General features: G+C 48.0%; 1 protein-coding gene across 1 annotated transcript in view; it reads left to right on the top strand.

Moving 5' to 3' along the window:
• The window catches only part of WNK2 (WNK lysine deficient protein kinase 2), a 100,449-nt gene extending 81,721 nt beyond the window's left edge, over positions 1-18,728 (top strand). Inside the window, 4 exon segments of the mRNA XM_077910941.1 lie at positions 1,095-1,139; positions 2,401-2,660; positions 15,974-16,079; positions 18,525-18,728. Coding sequence (XP_077767067.1) covers positions 1,095-1,139; positions 2,401-2,660; positions 15,974-16,079; positions 18,525-18,550 — 437 coding nt within the window. The 3' untranslated portion in view covers positions 18,551-18,728.
• Positions 18,729-24,817: the final 6,089 nt, after the last annotated feature.

The raw sequence follows: 24,817 nt of genomic DNA, 5'->3' as shown, positions 1-24,817 counted from the left end.
ATTCCCCCATGCTGTGGAGTCTCCAGAGGGCCCGGTGCTCCCAGTGGGATTCCAAGTCAGGAAATGGACCAGCAAAAGCTGTTGCAGCTCCCCTGGGGAACAGCTGATCTGGACCACTCCTGCTCGGCGCTCTCGTTTTTATTTGCACGTTAGAGACCCCTGCAGAGCATTGCCCCCTTTTCCCACATCAGCCTCTGAGCTAACATAGCAGCAGCTTACTTGGAGCCTGGGCCTGCCGACCTTTGTGCTCTCTCCCCAAATATGGGGTGGCAGGCTGCCTTCCTGGGCACGGGTGTGGAGCACCCTCTGGGCGTGGAGCCAGGGAGGGAGCACAGACCTTTTTGGACAGCACAGCCTTGCTGAGTGACCTTGGGGACGCCTGATTCGTCCTTGCCCATCCCCCTCTACCCGCCCTGCTCCCCAGAGGGCCAGCTCTGCCCTCCAGCCTGTCCATGTGGACGCAGGGCACCAGATGAGGCAGCAGCAGTTCAGGACCCTGGGGCCAGCCCCACCCCTCCTCCCTAGATAGGACCCCTCATGCTTTCCCCTCCATGGGCACCTATTGGCCTCAAACCTGCAAAACAATGTATCTTTTTGCACTTGGAAAACACACCCCCAGGGACGGGGGGGTGGGGGGTGGTGGGGGTGTGGCTGGGCGGAACCTGCGGCTCTCAGAGCTCTCCTGGTGGACTTCTATGGGGTTTTCTGCCTCAGTCCCTGGGACTCCTGAAGCCTCTTGTTTGAAAACCGAGTAGTCTGCTGCTTTTTTCTTTTTGTTTTTTTCCTTTTTTCTTCTTTCTTTTCTTTTTTTTTTTTTTTTTTTTTTTTTTGAATACGCTTTTAGAGACACACTCACTTCTACCCGAAGCTTGGGGCCCGGCCCTGCACCTCCGCCCCTCGGCGCAGCTCACGTGAACCCGCACACTGACTTGGGGCCGCCCGGGTAGCCCAGGTGGCTGGTCCCCTCTCCGAACCGCTGGCCTTTGCTCCTCCTTGCACACTGATGACTTGTGCTTAGAGTGTGGTGGCTTGTCCCCTGTGTGTGCTGTCCTGCCTAACGCTGTGGTCTTGTGTCGTTTCTTCTTCCCTTGCAGGGTCTGCCCTGAAGCGTCTCTGTCTAGGCAAAGAGCACAGCAGTCGTAATTATCGGGTTTTTTACCCTTTGTCCGCTCTCCATCGCATGGGCTTTCATGTGGCTAGTGCGCGTCAGGGTCTCTGTGGCCGCGGGGGGGGGCTGTGTCTGCCCTGCGCCCACCCTCCAGGGCCCCCGCGGCTGCACCTCGCATCTCCGTGGCTCCTAGAGTCCGTGTGTCCTGGCCGGTGGACATGCTGACGCCCCCTTCCCTGGAACGTGTACACGTGACCCATCGTTAATTGGCTCCTTTTCCAAAACCGTAGGAATGAGTATGTCCTTGAAGTGCTAAAGATGAGTGCCCCCGAGGAGAGATGCCGGGAAGAAATGGGTATCTGTCCACCCGGGCCACCCACCGCCCTCACCTCCCACCTTTTTTTTTTTTCCCCTGTCCTTTTTTTTTTTTTTCTGGCTGAAACATTCCAGTAGAAGTAGCTCCGTGTGTGTGATGTTCCATCACTAATGTTGAACTGTTTGTGTCCATGCTTTTCCATCGCTAGCCATCGCACACTACATTTTGCAACGGCTTGTTTGAAGAGATGGTCGTTATGCCATTTTAATACAGAGAATTTTCAAATTGGCTTATTCTAAATCGCCAGACCAGAAATTGGATGTTGGGGATGAGGACACAAAAGTTCCCTGTTGGACACTGAAACATAATCTTCCAGTGAAGTAGGCAAGCGTGCCTTCTCTGGCCAGCTCCCCTGACCCATGGCCCCGGACCTCCCTGTGGCCTCCCTGTTCTGCCAGTGGAGGCCTCACCCCGCAAATGGCTCCCGGCCTGGGGCCCGCAGTGGAAGGCTTTGGGTGCTTGTACCCCCACCAGCACCTCCCTGCCCGCTCTGCTGAGGAGAGGCATGGTGGTGTGTCCTCAATTCCAAACCACAGAGCCCTTTGGCCTGTCCCACGGTTGCCCTACACTGGGTGGACAGCAGCGTCCTGTTCCCCAGAGCTTCATGTTCCAGTCCGGAGCGCAGAGGCCTTGGGACTCTCTGCCCGCATTTTCTGAGCTCCCTCCCGTGTGGGAGTCTGGGGCCCTGGGCCGCGTGGGCACACAGTGGATGCCGAGCACGGGTGACGGCTGCGCAGCACAGCCTGGCCCTCGTGGCCTGGGGAGCGTTCCAGAGCGCCTGGCACTGGTGCGTGGGCCCCCGAGCACAGACCATCTCCTGAAGCAAGGCGTTGCCTGGCCTGAGCAAGACACTGAGAGTGAGCGCCCTGGCCGGCAAGCGCAGCGTCCCCGACGTGGCCTGTGTGTGCTTCCCCAGGGTCCTCCACCAGCAGCCTGGTCCCGGGCCCCGAGCCAGGCGCCCAGCCCGCCCTGCACGTCCAGGCACAGGCCAACAACAGCAACAACAAGAGGGGCACCTTCACGGATGACCTGCACAAGCTGGTGGACGAGTGGACGAGCAAGACGACGGGGGCCGCCCAGCTGAAGCCGTCGCTCAACCAGCTGAAGCAAACCCAGAGGCTGCACGGCATGGAGGTCACGGCGGGCTGGCCCCCGGCCCCCGGGGAGGCGCGGGCTGTAAGTGGGGCGCAGTGGGTGTGGGCGGAGGGCTGGGCGGGAGCGGGCACGGGGGGTCGTGGCCTGGGGGGGCGGCAGCCGTGGGATGCGTCCCGGGGATGGGGACGGGGCTGTGCCCGCCTGGCAGCCCCTCTGGCGGAGGTGCCCTGCTCCGCGTGGAGGAGCCTTTGCAGGCCATGTTACTTCTTCCTGAAAAGTTGAGCAGGCGTCACGGCTAAGCCTAGCCTGGGAGTTGTTGTTCTGGGTGGGTTGTTTTTTTTTTGTTTGTTTTGTTTGTTTTAGTGTGGGAAGGGTCCCCTGTGACCTTTCATTTCGAAAAATTTCAAATATACTGAAGCATTGGAAATTGCGCAGTGAAATTTTGTGTGCCCTGCCTGCCCGTGGTGGCTGACATTTTGCTGTGTTTTTCACACATCCCTCCATCCCCTGGAGGGTAAGGTTTTTGTCACGGATCCAGTTTCCTCGTTTATACTTTTTTGTGCCATTTGGATTTTCTGTTTTTTCTGTTAAGCTCTGCTTTTTTAACATGTTGGTAGATACCTAAATTTATCCAAGTTTTCAGATTAGCTGACAGAAGCTGCTGATCATATCCTATCTTGGCAGCTTGTCAGGTGTTTTGGGCCTGACATTAGTGACGTGTGCGTGGCCCCCTCCCCGTCCCGCGCAGTGCCCCGCGGCCCGCCTGGGAGAACTCGGAGAACTTGTGGTGGCTCAGATGACCCTTGTTATGCGTTGTTAGTTTCTCCTTCTGTGCTCTCCTTCTGTGTCTGGGCTGCTTTTTGTTGCAGTTGTTCTAGAAAGTTCCTTGATGTGTGCTGGTCATCGATTTAGCGCCTTTCCGGTTTTATATGACAGGCGTTCAACCTCTACAAAACCCTCGTCCTGGTTTCCATCTCGATCCTGGAGGGTTTGACATGTAGCATTTCCTTTGAGCTTCAGTTCAAAATAGTTTATCATTTCCACTGCGGTTTGAAGCGAGATAGGCATGTGTTCCCTCAGAATCTCTTTGGGATTGCTTTTTGGCCTGAGTTTGTGAGAGGACGAACTCTGGGTGTTTTCAGTTCTTTGACATGTGCTGGGACTGGCTTTTCGGCCCAGTCGTTGATCCGCCCTGCTGGCTGCTGCCGCCACAATGCTACACATACACCTGCCACACTGGCGGCACCCAGGCCTCGCTGTCCCCTCCACGTGACGAGTGAAGAGTGTCCCTCCCAGAGCTGCAGCCCTAAGGCCTCAAATCCCCCAGTGTTAGAAACAGCAGCCACCTGACCCCACAGGGTCACCATCTGCACGTGCCCTGACCGCCAGCTCCCTAATCCCCTTGTTTGAATGGCAGTGAGTCTTACGAAGGTTTTTTTAAAATATTTTTTTGCCATGGTAAATCTGTATAACGTAATATTCACCATTTCAATCATTTTTAAGCGTGTAATTCATTAGTATTCTGCTCCTTCACGAGGCTTTGCTGCCATCACACCATCTGTTTCTACAACCTTCTTCATCCCAGGTCGAAAGTTCTCACTGAGAAATACTCCCTAGCCCCCCCCACCCCCCCGCTGCTGATCCAGGCCCCATTACCATTTTTTCCCCTTTCTATGGAGTGTTGTCAAATCTCCAGGTCCCTCACGTAAGTGGGATCGGGTAGTGGTGGCCATTTCCTGGCTGGCGTGTTTCATTCAGCATAATGCTGCCAGGGTGTAGCTGTGTGGCCTCAGGGCATTATTCCTTTGGGGGCTGAGAAGTACATAGGGGGTACAGTCAGTAGTGTCGTCAGTCGTTTATCAGGGTCAGCATTTTGTGATGTATGTGTATATTGAATCACTGTGTCGCACACCTTAAACTAATTTAGTATTTTATGTCAACCATGCTTCAATTAAAATTTTTTAAAGTCGGGGGATCCCTGGGTGGCTCAGCGGTTTAGTGCCGCCTGCATCCCAGGGTGTGATCCTGGAGTCCCAGGATCGAGTCCCATGTCAGGCTCCCTGCATGGAGCCTGCTTCTCCCTCTGCCTGTGTCTCTGCCTCTCCCCCCCACCCCCCCGCCTCTCTGTCTCTCTCTCTCTGTCTCTCATGAATAAATAAATAAAATCTTTAAAAAAAATTTTTTTAAAGTCACTTCATTTTTTTCCCCAATTTTTTTTTTATTGTGAAATGCATGACATCAAATCTGTCATCTTAACCATTTTCAAGTGCTAGCTTTAGGTGCACTAAGCATTCATAATTGTTCAACCATCACCATGCATCTCCAGAATTTTTTCATCTTGCAAAACAGAGACTCTGTCCTCATTGGAAAGGAAGTAAAGGAACTGCCCATGCCTGTACCCCTTCCGCAGCCCCTGGAAACCACAATTCTCCATGTGGATCTGACTGCTGTCGGTTCCTATGTAAGTGGGATCCTACAGTATTCGTCCGCTTTGTGACTGGCTTGTGTCACTCATTATGTCCTCGAGGTTCATCCATGTTATACCATGTGTCCAAATGTCCTTCCTTTCTAAGGCTGAATAATACCACAGTGTAGGTACACATCACATTTCATCCTTTTATCTCCTGATTCATACTTGGGTTGCTTCTCCCCATTAGCTGTTGTGAGCAGTGCTGCCATCAATAGGTGTGCCGGTACCACATTGAGTCCCTGCTGAATTTCATTTCTTTTGAAGGAATACCCAGAAATGGAATCACTGCATCTTGTAGTAATTTCATTTTTAACTTTTTGAGGAACCGCAAACTGTTTTGCACAGCAGCGGCAGCAGTTTGCATTCCGGGCAGCAGTGGGCAAGGGCTCGTGTCTCCTCATCCTCGCCAACATGTTTTATTTTCTGATTTTTTTTTTTAATAGTAGCCATCCTGAAACCACTGTGGTATCTCACTGTGGCTTTACTATTTCCAAGATGATCAGGGATGTTGAGCCTCTTTTCATGCGCCTATTGGCCATTTGTAGACCATTAGGAAAATAGTAGTTCAGGTCCTTTGCCTGTCGGTTATTTGTTTTTGTTACTGAGTTTTAAGAGTTCTCTGTATTTTCTGGATTTTAATCTCTTATCAGATACGTAATCTGCAAATATTTCTTCCCGTTCTGTGGATTGCTTTCTTACTGTGTATTTTTTTTTTTTAGACTTATTTATTTATTTGAGAGAGAGAAACAGGAGTGGAGGGGAGGGCCAGAGGGAGAGGGAGAAGCAGAATCTCACTGATCAGGGCACCTGACGTGGGGCTTGATCTCAGGACCCCAGGATCATGACCTAAGGGGAAGGCAGATGCTAAACTGACTGAGCCACCCAGGTGCCCCTGGACAATGTCTTTTCATGCACAAAAGTTTTTTAATTTTCGTGAAGACCAATTTATCTATTTTTCTTTTGTGGACAGTGTCTTTGATGTCATAGCCAAGAAATTATTGCCAACTCCAGTGTTGTGAAACTTTCTCCCTGTTTCTTTCTAAGATTTAATAATTTTAGCTTTTATGTTTAGGCCTTTTATCCAGTTTAATTTCTGTATATGGTGTGAAGTAAGGGTATAGTTTCATGCTTTTGCATGTGGATAACGAGTTTTCCCAGCACCATTTGTTGAAAAGACTCCCCTTTCCCCATGGAATGGACTTGGTGCTCTTGGGGACTATGAATTGACCATATTTGCAAAGGTCTATTGCAACCTTTGGTTGGTTCTCTGTTCTGTTTCTTGGTATATATGTTTGTTCTTTTTCCAGTATCACATCATTTTGATTTTCATATCTTTGTAGTAAGTTTTGAAATCAGGAAGTATGAGTCCTCCAACTTTGTTTTAATTTTTCAAGATTGTTTTGGTTATTGGGGGGGGGGTCCCTTGAGAATTCATATTAATTTTAGGATGGGTTTTTCTACTTCTTGAAAAAAATGCCATTGGGAATTTAAGAGTGATTGCAATGAATCTGTAGATCACTTTGGGAAGTTTTGACAGTTACAATGTAAGTCTTTCAGTCCATGAGCATGGGGTGTTGTTCCATTTATTTATGTCTTCTTTCATTTCCTTTGGTGGTGGTGTGTGGCTTTCAGTGTGTAAGTCATTCAATTCCTTGAAGTTATTCCTAAATATTTTATTTATATTTATATATATATATATATTTATATTTTTATATATATATAAAAATATATATATATATTTATATATAAAAATATTCCTAAATATTTTTCTGCTATTGTAAATATAACTGCTCTAATTTCCTTTCAGATTGTTCATTGTTAGCGTATGGAAATGTAGCTGATTTTGTATCCTGCAACTCGCTGAATTCATGGAGGAGTTGTGTGTGTTTTCTTTAGGGTCATCTACATGTAAGATTTTGTTGTCTCTGACAACAAAGGAACCATTTTACTCCTTCCTTTCCAATATGGATACCTTTCTTCCATTGCCTCATTTCTCTGGCTAGGACTTCTAATATTATATTGAACAGAAGTGGCAGCAACAGGTATGCTTTTCTTGTTCCTGACCTTGGAGGAAAAGCTTTCAGACTTTCACTGTTGAGTATATAATGTTAGCTGTGGGTTTTCACATATGGTCTTTATAATATTGAGGGAATTCCGTTTGTAGTTTGTTGAGTGCTTTTGTTATGAAAGAGAGTTGGATTTTATTAAGTACTTTTTTCTGCATTAAATGAGATGATTGTAGGTTTCTTTATCCTTTATCTTGTTAATGGTGTATTATGTTAATTGATTTTCATGTTAAACCACCCTTGCATTAATTCCTGGGATAAATCCCACCTGGTTATGGTGTACATACTCTTACGAATTCAGTTTGCTAATGTTTTATTGAGGATTTTTGCATAAATATTCATTAGGGTATCAGTCTGTAATTTCCTTGTGATGTATTTATCTGGCCTTGGTAGCAGGTTAATGCTGGCCACAAAGAATGGGCTAGGAATTATTCCTGTCTTCAACTCCTGGCAGGGTTTGAGAAAGATTGGTGTTAATTCTTCTTTAAAAGTCTGGCTTCTCTTTGTTGAGAGGTTTTTGATTACTGATTCATCTCACTACTTGTTATAGGTCTATTCTGATTCTCTATTTCCTCTTGAGTCAGCCTTGGTAGTTTTTCTGTTTCTAGGGATTTTTCTATTTCATTTAAATTATCTAGTTTGGTAGCTAAAGCTTTGCCAATTTGCTGATTTTTTTCCAAAGAATCGACTTTTGGTTTCATTTTTAACTTTCCTTTATTTTTTTCTTTATGACTTCCTATTCTCTACTTCATTTATCTTTATTATGGTGTACAGTTAGGTTATTGATTTAAGATCTTGTAGGCATTTACAGCTATAAATTTCCTTCTGAGAACTTCTTTTGCTTTATTTCGTAAACGTTTATGTTTTGTGTTTCCTTCCCATTTGTCTCAGAAGTTATTTTCTAATTTGTCTTGTGATTATTTCTTTGACCCCTTGGATTGTTTGAGTATGTGCTTAGTTTGTTTCTGCATATATGCCAGTTTTCTAGTATTTTTTTAAAAGATTTTCTTTATTCATGAGAGACACAGAGAGGGAGGCAGAGATACAGGCAGAGGGAGAAGCAGACACTCAACCACTGACCCACCCGGGTACCCCTCTAGTATTTTTGTTGTTATTGATTTCTAATTTCATTCATTGTGTTAGAAAAGAGACTTTGTAGAATTTTAAAATGTTCAGGTTCGTATTATGTTTATATTTGTTTTATTTATTAGGACTTGTTTTGTGGCCTAATATACGGCCTATTCTGGAGAGGTTCCATATGCACTTGAAAAGAAAGTGTATCCTGAGACGCCTGGGTGGCTCAGCGGTTAAGCGCGTCTGCCTTCAGCTCAGGGCATGATCCTGGAGTACCAGGATCGAATCTTACATCAGGCTCCCTGCATGGAGCCTGCTTGCTTCTCCCTCCGCCTTTGCCTCTGCCTAGGTCTCTGCCTCTCTCTTTCTGTGTGTCACATGAACAAATAAGTACAATATTTTTTTTTAAAAAGTGCATCCTGCTCTTGTTGGGTAGAGTTTTATTTGGGCTGATTGGTATATGTTGCTTTTCAGGTCCTCTCCTTATTGATCAGTCTCATTGTTCTAACCTTTATTAAAATTCAAGTTTATAATGGTTATTTTAGAACTGTCTGTTTCTCCCTTCAGTTCAATGTTTACATCATATAATTTGGGGCTTTGTTTTTAAGTGCATATGTAATTGTTGTACCTCAGTGGATCAAACCTTATATCAATATATGGTGTTGTTCTTTGCCTCATAATCTTTTTGACTTAAAATCAGTATTGTCTGGTAATAAAAGAGCCACTTCAGCTCTCTTTTTCCATCTTTTTACTTGCAACTTCTTTGTGTCTTTGCATCTAAAGTGTGTCTCTGGGGTGGGTGCCTGGGTGGCTCAGACAGTGAAGTGTCTGCCTTTGGCTCAGGTCATGATCCCGGGGTCCTGGGATCAAGCCCACCTCAGGCACCCTGCTCAGTGGAGAGTCTGCTTCTTCCTCTCTCTCTCTCTGCCCCTCCTCTCTGCTCATGCTTCTCTCTCTTTAAAAAAAATAGGAAAGAAAAATTGCAAAAATAATAAAAATAAAGTGAGTCTCTGGGAGCAGCGTATAGATTGACCATGCCTATTTACCCATTCTGTTAATCTCTGCTTATTAATTGGAAAGTTTAATACATTTGCATTTAAAATAATAAAGTAAAAGGAATTATGACTTTTAATTATTTGTTTTCTGTCTTATAGGTTTTTATTTCTCAATTCCTCTAGTTATTGCCTTTTTAAATTTTAGTTGTTATTTTGTATTCTGTAATTTGTATTCCCTTCTTTACTTTGTTATATATTTTAGTTTTTTTCTAATTGATTCCCTGGGGGATTACAGTTAACATCTTAAACTTATAATGACCTAGTTTGAATACCAGCTTTGTTTCAATAGTATATAAACACTTTGCTCCTGTACATCTCCATCTCTCCCCCCCTTTGTAATTTTCCCCTCACTGACTGAATTTTTATATGCTCTGTGCCCATGAACATAATTATTATTATTGTATGATGCATTTACCCTTTAAATTATATAGGGAAAAAGGAATTCGAACCAAAAGTACATGGGATGTCTGGGTGGCTCACTGATTGAGCATCTGCCTTTGGCTCAGGACATGATTCCAGGTCCAGGGATCGAGTCTCTTATCAGGCTCCCCACAAGGAGCCTGCTTCTCCCTCTGCCTGTGTCTCTGCCTCTCTCTGTGTGTCTCTCATGAATAAGTAAATAAACAATCTTTAAAAAAATCCACATATAACTTGACTCCCCCAAAACTTAGCTGCTGATAGCCTTACCAATAACATGAACAGTTTATTAAGAAATATTTTTTAAGAAATATTTTATGTTGTTATATACTGTACTCTTACAGTAAATTAAGCTAGAGAAAAAATATTATTAAGAAAAAAGTAAGAGAAAATACCTTTACAATAATGCACTATAAAAAAATCTACCTACAGGTAGACCTGTACAGTTCAAACCCATGTTGCTCAGAGCCAACTCTATATTTTAGCTTAAATCCATTATCTTAGTATATATTTTCTGTTTGTCCTATTTGTTCTGTGTTCCTTTTTCTCTCCTGTGTTCTTTCAAATTTGTTAGATATATTTTCTTATTCTTTTTTCCCTCCCACTATTAGCCTGAAAATTTTACTTTCTTTTAATGTTCATTTAAATGATTATTCCAAATACGATAGCATACATCCTTAAATTATCACAGTCTAATTTTCTTTTACCCATTTCCTAGACAATGGAAAGACCATAAAACACTTTCATCACTTTTGCTCCCTTCCTAACATTTATTTTTTTCGATTCCAGGTTGAGTTTCAGTCTCACAATGTCTTTTTCATCGATCAATATTCACCGATATCTGCATATTTATTAATTGTGCTTTTTCATTTCTTCTTCTAATCTTCCCTCTAAGAGCATTTTCCTCCAGAATTTCCTTTAATGTATGTGTACCAGTGACTTATGTCTCAGTTTTTGTCTAAAAATGTGTTTTCAAAAAAGGAAGAATTATTTATTGATTTATATGAGAGAGCGAGCAAACACATACATGAGGAGGGAAGGGGCAGAGGGATAGAGAATCCCCAACAGACGCCCCACTGAGCAAGGAGCCTTACATGGGGTTCAATCCCATGGCCCTGAGATCACGACCCAAGCAGAAACCAAGAGTCAGATGCTCAACCAGCTGATCCACACAAGTGCCCCATAAAAGTATCTTTATTTTATTGTCATTCTTTTTTATTTATGATAGTCACAGAGAGAGAGAGAGAGAGAGAGAGGCAGAGACATAGGCAGAGGGAGAAGCAGGCTCCATGCACCGGGAGCCCGACATGGGATTCGATCCCAGGTCTCCAGGATCGCGCCCTGGGCCAAAGGCAGGCACCAAACCGCTGCGCCACCCAGGGATCCCTTTTATTGTCATTCTTGAAGGATATTTTTAATGGGTATAGAATTCTAGGTTAGTGACAATTTTCTTTAAGCACTGTGGCATTTTCATTCTGTTATTTGGCTTCCCTTCTTGTAAGTGAACTGCCAGCGTGTTGTTCCTTTGAAAGATAATTCTTTTTCTTCTGGCTTCTAATAGTTTTGTTTTTGGAAGATTTATTATGAGATGCCTAAGAATATACATTTTTATTCCACTTAGACTTCATAGGGCTCCTTAACTCTGTGGTTTCATTTTTTTGATCAAATTTGTATGTTTTTCTGCCATTACCTTGTCCCATACTGCTGACCTCCTCTCCTCCCCCTATTTTCCTCCTGAGACTCCAGTCCATATATAAGATCTTTTACTCTATCCTTGCTCTCTTAAATGTTTTCTCATTTTTTCTCTCTTGATACCTTATTCTGGATATTTTCTTCAGATTGTTTAGTTCACTAAATTATTCCCAGTGTCTGTGCTGCTATTAACCCTGTCAATTGAGTTTTAAACTCTAGTTCCTGTGCTTTTTAAGATTTATTTATTTGGGAAAGAGAGAGGGGGAGAAAGAGAATCTCAAGCAGACTCCCTGCTGAGCTTGGAGCCTGACACCAGGCTCCATCTCACAACCCTGAGATAACGACCTGAGCTGAAATCAAGTTGGCTGCTTGAGCCACCCTGGTGCCCCCAGTTATTGTAATCTTTTAGTTGAAAATTTTATATTTGTTTTCTATACCCCATCCACATATGCTTTCTGTACTTCAAATATTTCTTTTCTTTTTTTTTTTTCTTATCTGACTGCTATGGTTAGGACTTCCAGTACTATGTTGCATAAAAGTGGTGAGAGTGGGTCTCCTTGTCTTGTTCCTGATATTAGGGAAGAGCTCTCAGCTTTTCCCCATTAAATATGATGTTTGCTGTGGGTTTTTCCTATGTGGCCTTTATGATCTCAAGGTATGTTAGCCCTAACCCCACTTTGTCAAGTTTTTTTCATGAATGGATGTTGGATTTTGTCAAATGGTTTTTCTCCATCTATTGAAATGATCATATGGTTTTTATGCATTCTCTTGTTGATGTGATGCATCGCGTTGATTGATTTCCATTTCCTGAACCACCCTTACAACCCAGGAATAAATCCCACTTGATTGTGGTGAATAATTGTTTTTCTAATGTCTCCTTGGATTTGCTGTGCTACTATTTGTTGAGGATCTTTGCACCTGTGTTATTAAGAGATATCGGCCTATAGTTCTCTAGCTTTGTGGTGTCATTATCTGGCTTTGGGATCAGGGTAATGCTGGCCTCATGGAATGAATTTGGAAGTTTCCCTTCCTCTTCTATTTTTTGGAATAGTTTGAGAAGAATAGGGATTAACTCTTCTTTCAATGTTTGTAACATTCACCTGTGAAGCCACCTGGTCCTGGACTTTGGCTTGTTGGGAGTTTTTTGATTAGTGATGCAGTTTCATTGTTGGTGATCAGTCTGTCCAAATTTTTTATTTCTTCCTGATTCAGTTTGGGGAGGTTGTTTATGTTTCTAGGAATGTATCCATTTCTTCTAGGTCGTCCAGTGTGTTGGCATGTAATCTTTCATAGTACTCACTTACGGTCCTTTGTGTTTCCCTGGTGTTGGTTGTTCCTCCTCTTTCAATTCTGGTTTTGAGTTTCTCTCTCTCTCTCCTCTCTCTCTGTCTGTCTCTCTGTCTCTCTCTCTCAGTTGGGCTAAAGGTTTATCAATTGGTTGATCTTTTCAAGGAACAAGTTCCTGGTTTTATTGATCAGTTCTGTTGTTTTTTTTTTAGTTTTCATTTATATCTGCTCCCATCTTTATTATTTCCTTCCTTCTAGTGGTTTGGGTTTTGTTTGTTCCTCTTTTTCTAGCTCTTTTAGGTGTAAAGTTAGGTCATTTGAGGTTTTTCTTGCTTCTTGCAGGAGGCCTGTATTGCTCTCAACTTCCCTCTTAGAACACTTTTGCCGCATCCCAACGATCTTGGATCTTTGTGTTTTTATTTTCATTTGTCTCCATGTACTTTTGGGTTTCCTCTTTGATATCTTGGTTGACCCGTTCATTGTTTAGTAGCATGTTATTTTGTCTCTACACCTTTGTGTTCTTTCTAGATTTTCTACTTCTGGTTGGTTCCTACTTTCACACCATTGTGGTTGGAAAGATGCATGGCGTGACTGGAGTCTTTTTGAATTTGTTGAGACGTGTTGTGTGGCCTAATATGTGATCTCTTCTGGAGAATGCTCCGTGTGTCTTGAAAAGAATGTGTGTGCTGCTGTCTGGGGATGGAGTGTCTGAATCTGTCTGTCACATCCATCTGGTCCAGTGTATCATTCAAAGCCACTGATTCCCTATGACTTTCTGTTTGGATGATCTGTCTGTTTAGGTCAGTGGGGTGTTACAGTCCAGCCAGACCAGATGTGTGCTTCTAGCCCAGTGCTGGGGCCGCAGCTGGACTGCTGTGTGTGGATTGTGTCCCCTGTCCCAGGGCAGGCGTCACTTTGTGGTGAGGTTGGCCTGTCAGTGCTGCTTGCACACTGCTGGGCTGGTGGCGCTGCTTTAGAGGGGTTCCGCCAAGCATGTACGGGGTGGGGGGCGCAGGTCTGCAGGAAAACTGGGGGCGGAGTGTGTGTGGGTAGCACATTTTGCGCAGGTGAGCTGGAGCGGGGGGTCAGAAGTGCTCAGGGCTGGTGCAGAAGCTGGGGTGGAGGTGGGCATCTGCAGAGGAGGCAGGCGGGGGCATGCTGTCGGCAGCAAATGGGGCGAGTGTCCCCATTGCCCTGGTTCCCAGAGGTGTCTGTGTATCCAGGGGGGAATAGCAGCCACAAGCTCATCCGTTCTTGGGAAGGTTTCCGAGCTTCCGTGGCCCTGCAGCACCTGCTCTGAGATTAGCAGTCAGTCTTTGTGTAAACGCAGGGGTTTTTCAGACCGTGGCTTTTGCACTATGTGTGCTCAGCCATTGGCTGTGCTGTCTCATCGGGGATCTCAACCTTTTAAAAGTTGAATTATCTCTTGATTATCGATGTGTGGGAGTCCATTATAGATCCTTTCCCATATTTACATGTTCTGGATACATTCTATCCGTCAATGGCTTGTCTTTCATTTCATTAAAATCTCTGCCATTTCACATTCACCATTTAAAAAGTGGGAAACAAAACAGAATGATTTGATTTCTTTGTCCTATATTAGGGATCTTCGCCTCTTTCAAATCTAGATATTCTCTTAGATTCCTGTGTTTTTTCTAGAACCGTCATTATTTTAGCTGCTTCATCGAGGCCTGCAAGCTACGTCAAATTACCTGTACGGTTTGCTGGAGGGCTCAGGTAGTTTTCCTTCCCCTATATGCGTATCTGGTTGTGACAGCACCTTCCTTTCCATGCTGAGTCACACAGATATTGGTCAGGTGGTCACGTAGGTGTCAGTTCACTTCTGAACTGTTTTGTCACATTGAGCCATTCTCTCATCCCATGATGGTGCCACATCCCCTTAAGTCCTGCGGCTTTACTGTGTGTTTGGTACCAAGTTGGGTATAACCTCCCAAGAATTTGATTTTTCGAGGTGCCTGGGGGCTCAGTCGGTGAAGCATCTGCCTTCGGCTCAGGTCATGATCCCAGGTTCCGGGATGGAGTCCCACATCGGGCTCCCTGCTCAGCAGGGAGTCTGCTTCTCCCTCTGCCTATGCCCCTCCCCTTTCTCATGCTCTTGGTCTCTCTTTCTCTCTCTCTCTCAAATAATAAATAAAATTTTTATAAAATAAAGAATTTGATTTTTCTAGTTCCTTAATATTTCCATGTACGTTTTAGAAACGGTGTCTTTCTACTTAGTAGCCTGCTGGGATTTTGCCTGGGATCATATTGCGTTGGTCAACTGGGTGAAATCTGATGCGTTAGCAAAACTAAGTGTTCCTGTCAACATGACATCTGTTTCATTGTCTTTTTTTCCCTCAGCAAAGTGTTGTAGGTGTTACACATCTTTTATTAAATGTATCCCCAAGTAAGTGAAGTTTCAGAATGTGGAAACAACTGTATCCTTGGCTTCCCAGTTGTAGGGTGCAGTGCCAGGCTTGTACCTGTGTCCTACCATCCTGCTACAGCCACTGGTTCTGGAAGTCTGTTAGTCTTGTCTCTAGGGTTTTCTCCAAACACAATCTTGTCCTCTGCATATGAGGCTGGTTTTCCTCTTTCTTTTCCAGTCTGTTCCTTTTCCCACCTGGGCTGGCACCTCCCATGGAGGATGCCCAGGGAGCAGGGCGACCATGGGGAAGGGTGTTTGGCATTCCGTGGCAGCGGAGATTTGGCTGCAGGTTCCATTGAGGCCCAACCAGTGGGGAGACCTCCTCTAGCTGCACTCCCTGCTTCTGTGGAGAGGGTTGCCCGGGGTCCCTAGGGCAAGAGGCGTGATACCCACAGGGAGAGCTGCCTTGTCTTTCTGGGCCGACCCTACTTGGCTACGCCCTTCTTGCGGCTGCTTCACTACATCTGCCTGCACTTGAGGGGTTGAAGGCTGCTGGCCTGCATCTCTGTATCATGGTCATGCTGGTCTGTCCAGTTGTCTCTGCTCTCTCACCCCACCTTGTGTGCTTCTCCCTCTGAGGTATGGAGGTGGAGGGCCTGCCCTGCCATGGGCTCCTGAGCCTTGCTCCTTCCATTCAGGCCCTGACTGGTCCACAGCAGGCCCTTTGTGTGGTTATTCGCTGTGCCCATGGGGGTCCAGCCCCCCGGGGTCTGCTGTGGGCCCTGGACGGCCAGGCTGCAGCTCCAGGGAGACCGGGAGGGCGCTGGCTGCTTTTTGGTGCCAAGCCGTCACTCTGGCATGAGCCGCGGCAAGTCTGGGACTGACTCTGCTGAGGATACAGCATCTGTGGAGCCCTGGGGCCGGCCGTGGGCAGCCACCTGTGCCTTCCTATTCTTGTCTTGTAGATGAACGTCCCTCGAGCAGCAGTGGGGATGCCGTGTCTGGCTCCAGCACCCGGCCCTCTGTGCACCGCAGCCGTTCCCGGAACCACCCCAGTCCTGCCCATGCCAGGTACTGCCCTTCCCAGCCTCGCGGCCCCGCCCTGCACACAGCCCCTGGGTCAGTACGGAATCCTCTTCCCTCCTCCGGTGTCCTGGGGGCCCTGGGCAGCCCGGGTGGATGGCCAGAGCCTCAGCCCTGGCCTAGGCTCGGGGGCAGCGGGCGTGCCTGCTCTGCCCGTGTTCCTGCGGCCACCGGTGGTCAACGTGCCTGGCCCTAGACTGCACATCACGTAGCTCTGTCTTAGCACTTGCGGCCGGAGTGCCAAGCCAAACAGTCCATAGTGACGGGGTTGTGGCTTGGCCTCCTGGTTCTGCTCCGCCTGCCCGGGGGTGCCTGGCGTGGGGGCCGGTGCGCTGGCAGCCGTACCTGCGTCCTGCACTGCAGCTGACTCCAGGTCCCCGTGGTCCACACTGGCAGCCTCCGCACCCACCTCCTGTGCTTGAATCGATGGTTAGAATGTTGTGCTCACCCTGTGGAAGTACAGTGCCTTGAATTCCAGCTTCTGTTCCCTGATGGAAGGAGATGTTAAAAAAAAAAATCACATGTTGGAAAAGTTATATATCATATTTACAGTTGGCTTGTGCAGTGATACCCAACCCATTTTAAGTCAGAGATACGAATCGTTTATAAATCGAAGGCAAAAGCCTGACCTTTAGGTTTCCATTGTAAATGAGGTCTCCCTGGGCTTCTCTGGCCACTGAGAGCAGATGGACACCCCCCCCTTCCCTGGCTGCAGGGCTCTGGGTCCTGCCCCCCAGTCACCCAGGGCTGTGTGGTGACCAGGACAGCGTGTCGCTGGCGGCCGTAGGGCTCTCAGGAGGGAATGTGAGCAGCTGTGTTGGGCTGTGCTGAGCTGCTGGAAAGTGTTCAATGAACTCCCACACCATGTTGACCCCAAGCCTGTGGGGCACAGGCAGGCCTCCCACCCCGCCAAGACCGCATGGCTCCCTTGGTCCTGGGCTCTGCTGACCCTCCCGCCAGCTGCCCCTCCTTTGTTGTCACTCCCACAGAGGCCTGCGTCTCACTTGGCCTTGTGCATGCAGGTCGCCCTGCCCGGGGGGCAGCATTGGGCCCCTGGGGGTGAGGGGACTCGTCCAGCCGGGCCACACAGCCCTGGGAGCTCAAGTCCTCGTCTGAGGGCTGCCACCTGGCTGTGAGCCGGACAGTTGTGCTCCACTTTGGGCCCTCACCAGAACTGGCTAAATGATCTTAAGTGTATTATTCCATCAATTCAGTTAGAATTGAGTTTTCGAGGTGATGCGTGGTCTCAGCCGGGCACGATGCTGTAGTCAGAGATTTCTGTTCTCTGTAACATGCCCTTGCTTCCTTGGGGGAGAATTTCGTGCACCTGATTCCCGAACGTGGCGGAGGCTGCCTTCTCTTGCTCCCCCACCCCCCGCTGCCCGCCGCAGCAGAGGTGAGATCTGGGGTCCTGGCCTTGTACATGAATGGTCAGTGGCACGGAACCCCCAAGAGATTGTATCTATGAAGGAGAAAAATAAACATTTTTGCTTGAAAACAGTGTGGCGCCACCTCTCTTCCTTACCCCTCCCCCCGCCCTCGTACAGCAAGCCAGCCAGACTCCCAGGTGCAGCTCTACACACGGCTCCACCACTACAGTGGACGCCTTGCCCAGGACGCCTGCGTACTGAATGCCGGCTGCCAAGCCGGCTTGGGGCGACAGCGGGGTGTTAGGAGGGATCCCCGTTCTCTGCATGTGGCCCGGGACCTGAGGACCCAGCTCTGCTGGCCTCCAGGCCCATCTGCTCGGCTTCTAACCTCTCTAGACCTGAACTGCATGTAGTTCTTGGGGTGGGCTCTGCCTCGTGGAGGGCGTGAATCTCACCTGTCCCCATGGGCTGACTGGACAAAGCCGGGTTGGCGGTCACTCATCACGGCCAGAGCTGGGGGAGGTGGGCACCTTAGTACCTTCTCCTGAATCAGCACTGGGTTCACAGGGACGGCTGGGGCACAGGCGTGTATGGGGAGGACCCCTATGGCACTGGGCCTGTCTGCAGCCAGCTCACCCTCGAAGGGTTCGGCTCCCTAGTCTGGGCTCCTGCACGCGCCCCACAGGTGCTCAGGCTGGGGTTTGCTGTGCCTCTTGCCCCTGCCCGCTGAGAGGCTGTCGGCTTTGTGGCAGAGCTGCCGGAGGGAGGGCCCCTCTCAGAACCAGTGCAGACCCCACGGCTCCATCTGCCTGTCGGAGCGCTGGCCCCGGGGTGCCTCAGGGCTGCAGCTTCTCTCGCTGTACCCGGGGAGCTGGATGCAGCACAAGCAGGTGCTGGGCGGCCCCATGTGGCCCTGGGCCGCCTGGGGTTGGCCCCACATGGTGTGAGGTCATGGGCCACTGGCTTCTCAGGGAGGATGACCTCTGATGATGCTGTTCCGCCTTCCAGGGCCTCATGTGGCCGAGCTGGGCCTGTAATGAGCTGTGGCGGTTTTGTTTTCTAGATTCTGAGAGTGAGAAGCCCGACTGAGCTCACGCAGGCCCGCCCGACCCCGACGCCAGGCCCTGTGTCGTCACACGTGGAGAAGGCGAGTCCACGCCTCGTGTCCAGTTCACGCTGTTTTGTAACCACTTTCTAAGCATTTTTTATTCACAACTGGAAACACAAATGTAATGCAAGAATAAAGAATATTTTGGGGGAAATGGGACTTTGGTTTTTCCAGCTCTGTCCTGTCTGGTGGCCCAAGACAGCAGGGAACATGGGAGGCCAGAGTGTCCCAGAGCAGCAACAGGACCAGTTCCAGGGGCCCTTGGGCTGAGGGGTTCCTGGCCTGCTGGTCAACTTCAGCATTTACCTGGCGCTTTACAGAGCACCTGTCAGCCCAGCATCCTCAGACGGATCCCACTTTGCCCAGACAAGGCCAAGGCCGAGGATGGTTTCTAGGCATCTTCCCCATCATGCCAGGGCAGCTCCGGAGCCACAGTGGCCATCTGTGCTGGTGGCCATCCCCTGGGCTCACGTGGCTCCACCCAGCGTGCTGGCCTGGGACTCCCCCACTCGGTCTCTGGAAGCTTGACACCCACGCTTTGGGCAAGGGGTCCCCAGAGCAGCCTACAACCTCTGGCTACAGTGCAGGGTGGGCTGCTGGCCAAGGCAGGACTGCGCCTCACTTGGGAAGTGGGAACCATGCCAGCAGCCTCAAGGACAGATAGAGGAAGATTGGCCACATGGCTGGTGGTGGGGGTCTCAGGGGCCACCCTGGAGTCAGCTCAGAGGTCTCACTTGGGGGTCAGGACAAGGAACTGGAGCTTTGCTGTCTCTAACCTTGGGCAGCAGCACACGGGGCCCCGCCGCTGCACAGGACCTGCGGTTGTCACAGGGGACTTGTGTTCATAGTGAGCAAATGCCAGCCTCAGACTCAGCTCCTGGCCAGTGTTTGACGGGAGCAGAGCAGCACAGGCTTTGCAGAGACGTGCAAGTGTGGCTCGGGGATGTGGCCGGGGACTGTCCCCCTAGCTCTCGCCAGTTCTGCAGGCTGCTGCTCACATTGGGCTCCCCCTGCCCTGGCGCGGGCCTAGGCCTCCCCGCTCCCTGCGGCAGAGCAGACGGCCCAGGCGGCATCCTGTGTTTTCTTGTCCTTCTCGTCCCCGTCTGTGTGTGTCAGTTCCTTGTTTTCTGTCCACAGTGGGAATGCACAGTTCACTTTTTCATCCTTTTAAGCGAGTAATAGCGTAGGTGCCAATGGCAAATGTGACGGGGGTAGAAGGCTGAGGCCCAGGGGGCTGTGACCGTCTGACTGCGCTTGCGCACAAGGACAAGGGCCCGGGTTCCTTCAGAATCTAAGTGCACAGTGCCCAGGTTCCTGCAGGGGATGGGTTGGAGATGGAACACCTGTTCACACCACAGCATGGGTGAGGGCTTACCCAGTACCCCCAGTGGACACCCTCTCTGGGGACCCCAAGAAGCAGTATCTGCCCCCCTCCCGCACTGGGGGACTGCTCTCTAGAAGCAACTCGATTGCCACATTGATCAGCACGGGTGAAGTGAGGGATGGAGATGGCCATGGGCCAGCTGCCGCCCTGGGGAGGCCCCGCACACCCAGCAGGTCTCTGGAACCCCCAGGGTTAGCCTCTGCCCCCCACTGCTTCCCACCCTCTGGGGGCCCCTCAGCCTCCTGCTGCTCCAGGACTCCACTCAGCCCTCAGCCTTTCTCCTCCACTGAGTTCTGTCACAAGGCCGGTGAGAACTCACCAGACCCCACGGGGGGCCTGTCTTGTCACATTTGGCTTTAAGCCTCAGGGGAGAACTCGAGCATGTCCCACAACAGTCTTCAGCGAGGGCAGTGGTGAGCTGTGGCTGTTCATTGCTACTTACAGGGTTTCTAGAGTGGACCACACCTCCCACACCTGCCCCACACCTGCCCCACTCCTGTCCGCACCTGCCCACCCTGGTGCCCTCACAAGGTGGCTGGCCCAGCCCGGCTCTCCCAGGACAGGGATGGCACTATCGTCCAGGTTCACCAAGGCCCTTCTCTCAGGGCTAGCCGTGGAGCTGCCCTCTGCTCCCCGTTCTCGTTCTACCCTAGAGAGCACCCCCAGCCTGCTCTCCTGCAGCGCCTGCCATGGTCCATGTGCCTCTGCTCTGTGCCTCTGCTCCAGGTTGAATAGCTTAAGTTCTGAAATGTACATCTTATTAAGGGGCTGGTTGGTTCCCTATGACCTGGGAAAACCCAGTAAAACAAAAGAAAGCATCCCCCAGGGTTCTGAGCACGCTCGGCTATGCTATTCTAGCATTACATGTCTAGGTCATAAATAATTCTGTGCTCCAGCCTGGGAGCCCAGCCTTGATTTATTATGTTTCTTTGGGAAACAGCGTCTCAGGCTGCCATCCCAGAATACCAGATGGGGCGGCTTACACAACAAACGTGCCTCTCCCCAGTGCTGGAGGCTGCGGGCTAAGATCAGGTGCGAGCGGGCTGCTTTCCCCGGAGGCCTCTTTTCCGGGTGTGCGCGGGAGGCCCTCTCACTCTGAGCTTGTGTGGCTTCTCTATGTGTGTGGAAACAGTGTGTGAGTGCTGCTCGCTCCTTCTGACATGGGCATTCATCATGTCAGATCAGGGCTACACCCAGAAGGCTGCATTGGACCTTAATTACTTCCGTAAAGGCCCCCTCCCCAGTGCAGCCAGCTGGGAGTTAGGCCATCAACATGTCATGTTGGAAACACAAACATTCGGTATCCAATGCATGACTTATGGAATTGTTTTGATACACAGTCCATTTGTACAATGGAAACTGTATTTGTCTCCACTTGTGCACACATATTTTAAAATTAAACTAAATAAATACCAAGTACGTATGTGCACACACACACACACACACTGGCCGAAGGGTGGAGGTCAAGATCTATTTCTGGCAGAAAACTGAAAGGAATCACCCACTGCTCCCTTTGCTGGGCCCCACAAGAGCTCCTGGGAGATGGCACTGAGCATCGCTCCCCAACCCTGAAACATCAGCATCGTGGATGGGAGGCCAGCGGCCAGTGGTGAACACAAGGCCAGCTGTGCAGGGCTAGTCGGTGCAGCAGTACTGAGAGCCACAAAGCTCCTAGTTTAGAACTCAAACGTACTAAACTTCCACGGAACCATGGAAGAGAGGAAGGGGGAACAAAGAACAAGTGAGATAAATAAAAATCAGATTGCCGGATGATAGGCCTAACACTAACCATATCTATAGACATTTTGTTATGCTATGTAAACAGTCTGATCACTTTCATAAATAGAAATCATCAAATTGGATGAAAAACCAACTACATGTTGCACACAACAAACCTATTTAACTATAAAGGCACATAGTTAAGGTGAAAGGATTGACCAAGACCTACCATCCTAACATCAATCAATGGAGCGACTGTTAATATCCAACAATGCAAATTTCAGAGCCAAGCTTATTATGAGGGCAAAGATGATCATTTCATAATAAAAAGGGGTAACTCATCAAGAAAACACAATTCAAAACGTTTGTGCTCTTGATAACAGTTTCCAAATACATGAGGAAAATACAAGTACAGGGAGAAATAACCAATCCACAATCACAGTCTGACATTTCAATGTCTCTCTCTCAACTGATAGAAACTCATCGTAATAAAATCTGACCTCATTTTGGTGTATGACTGCTGACAACCTGTAAGCCCCACTCTCCCTCTTCCCCTTCGGGGCACATCCTGACTGAGATGAGAAGCTCAGGTGCTCCCTCCCTTGGCAGCACGGGAAATTCACACCAGGGGTGGAAGCCCTCATCCCTCCCTCTCCTCTAACCACCACCAAAATCCCAAGGCAGACTTCCGAGGAAGATGGCACAGTAGGAAGATCCTGGGTTCACCTCACCCCAGGATACACCTAGATTAATCCACATCAGGGTAGATAACCCAGAAAATGACCCGAAGACTAGCAGGATAGACTCTCCACAGCTAAATGCAGAGAAGAGGCCACAGTGAAGGGGGTAGGGAGGGCAGAGACATGTTGGGAGCCAAATGGACCTGCAGAACCATCTACAGGATGGAGGGATGCCGGAGGAGAGGAAGGAACCAGATCCTACACCAGACACCTCAGGCACGGGTGACCTGCATGAAGAATATGAATCGCCATGACACTGGCTTAGAAAATAAGAGGGGCTGACTTCAGGAATTCTTACAATCTCCCTGCACCCTCCTGTGGACCTGCCACTCCCGCTACATGCTCGGCTGAACCCCTCTAAAGCAGCGCCATCAGCCCAGCAGTGTGCAAGCAGCACTGACAGGCCAACCTCACCACAAAGTGACACTTGCCCCGGGACAGGGGACACAATCCACACACAGCAGTCCAGCTGCAGCCCCAGCACTGGGCTAGAAGCGCACATCTGGTCTGGCTGGACTGTAACACCCCACTGACCTCAATGGACAGATCATCCAAACAGTAAATCATAAGGAATCATTGGCTTTGAACGATACACTGGACCAGATGGATGTGACAGACAGATTCAGACACTCCATCCCCAGACAGCAGCACACACATTCTTTTCAAGACACACGGAGCATTCTCCAGAAGAGATCACATATTAGGCCACACAACACGTCTCAACAAATTCAAAAAGACTCCAGTCACGCCATGCATCTTTCCAACCACAATGGTGTGAAAGTAGGAACCAACCAGAAGTAGAAAATCTGGAAAGAACACAAAGGTGTAGAGACAAAATAACATGCTACTAAACAATGAACGGGTCAACCAAGATATCAAAGAGGAAACCCAAAAGTACATGGAGACAAATGAAAATAAAAACACAAAGATCCAAGATCATTGGGATGCGGCAAAAGTGTTCTAAGAGGGAAGTTGAGAGCAATACAGGCCTCCTGCAAGAAGCAAGAAAAACCTCAAATGACCTAACTTTACACCTAAAAGAGCTAGAAAAAGAGGAACAAACAAAACCCAAACCACTAGAAGGAAGGAAATAATAAAGATGGGAGCAGATATAAATGAAAACTAAAAAAAAAAAACAACAGAACTGATCAATAAAACCAGGAACTTGTTCCTTGAAAAGATCAACCAATTGATAAACCTTTAGCCCAACTGAGAGAGACAGACAGAGAGAGAGGAGAGAGAGAGAGAAACTCAAAACCAGAATTGAAAGAGGAGGAACAACCAACACCAGGGAAACACAAAGGACCGTAAGTGAGTACTATGAAAGATTACATGCCAACACACTGGACGATCTAGAAGAAATGGATACATTCCTAGAAACATAAACAACCTCCCCAAACTGAATCAGGAAGAAATAAAAAATTTGGACAGACTGATCACCAACAATGAAACTGCATCACTAATCAAAAAACTCCCAACAAGCCAAAGTCCAGGACCAGGTGGCTTCACAGGTGAATGTTACAAACATTGGAAGAAGAGTTAATCCCTATTCTTCTCAAACTATTCCAAAAAATAGAAGAGGAAGGGAAACTTCCAAATTCATTCCATGAGGCCAGCATTACCCTGATCCCAAAGCCAGATAATGACACCACAAAGCTAGAGAACTATAGGCCGATATCTCTTAATAACACAGGTGCAAAGATCCTCAACAAATAGTAGCACAGCAAATCCAAGGAGACATTAGAAAAACAATTATTCACCACAATCAAGTGGGATTTATTCCTGGGTTGCAAGGGTGGTTCAGGAAATGGAAATCAATCAACGCGATGCATCACATCAACAAGAGAATGCATAAAAACCATATGATCATTTCAATAGATGGAGAAAAACCATTTGACAAAATCCAACATCCATTCATGAAAAAAACTCGACAAAGTGGGGTTAGGGCTAACATACCTTGAGATCATAAAGGCCACATAGGAAAAACCCACAGCAAACATCATATTTAATGGGGAAAAGCTGAGAGCTCTTCCCTAATATCAGGAACAAGACAAGGAGACCCACTCTCACCACTTTTATGCAACATAGTACTGGAAGTAGAGAAGAAAAAGAAATAATGGAATCTAAATTGGTAAGGAAGAAGATGACAAGAAACTACATACAGAAAACCCTAAAGATTACACACACATGCCCACTAGAGCTGATAAACCAATGAAGTCAAGTCCCAGCATACAAAATCAATCTACAGAAATCTGCTGCATTTCTACACAATAATAGTGAAGTAGTATAATAAGAAAATAAGAAAACAGCCCCATTTGCAATTGCACCAAAAAAGAATGAAACACGTAGGAATAAACTAAACCAAGGAAGTGAAAGACCTGTACTCTGAGAACTATGAAACAAGG

This window comes from Canis aureus, chromosome 1 (assembly GCF_053574225.1).
Source record: "Canis aureus isolate CA01 chromosome 1, VMU_Caureus_v.1.0, whole genome shotgun sequence".
NCBI lineage: Eukaryota > Metazoa > Chordata > Mammalia > Carnivora > Canidae > Canis > Canis aureus.
Note: the sequence above shows the minus strand (reverse complement) of the source record. Positions and strands in the feature narration are given on the sequence as shown.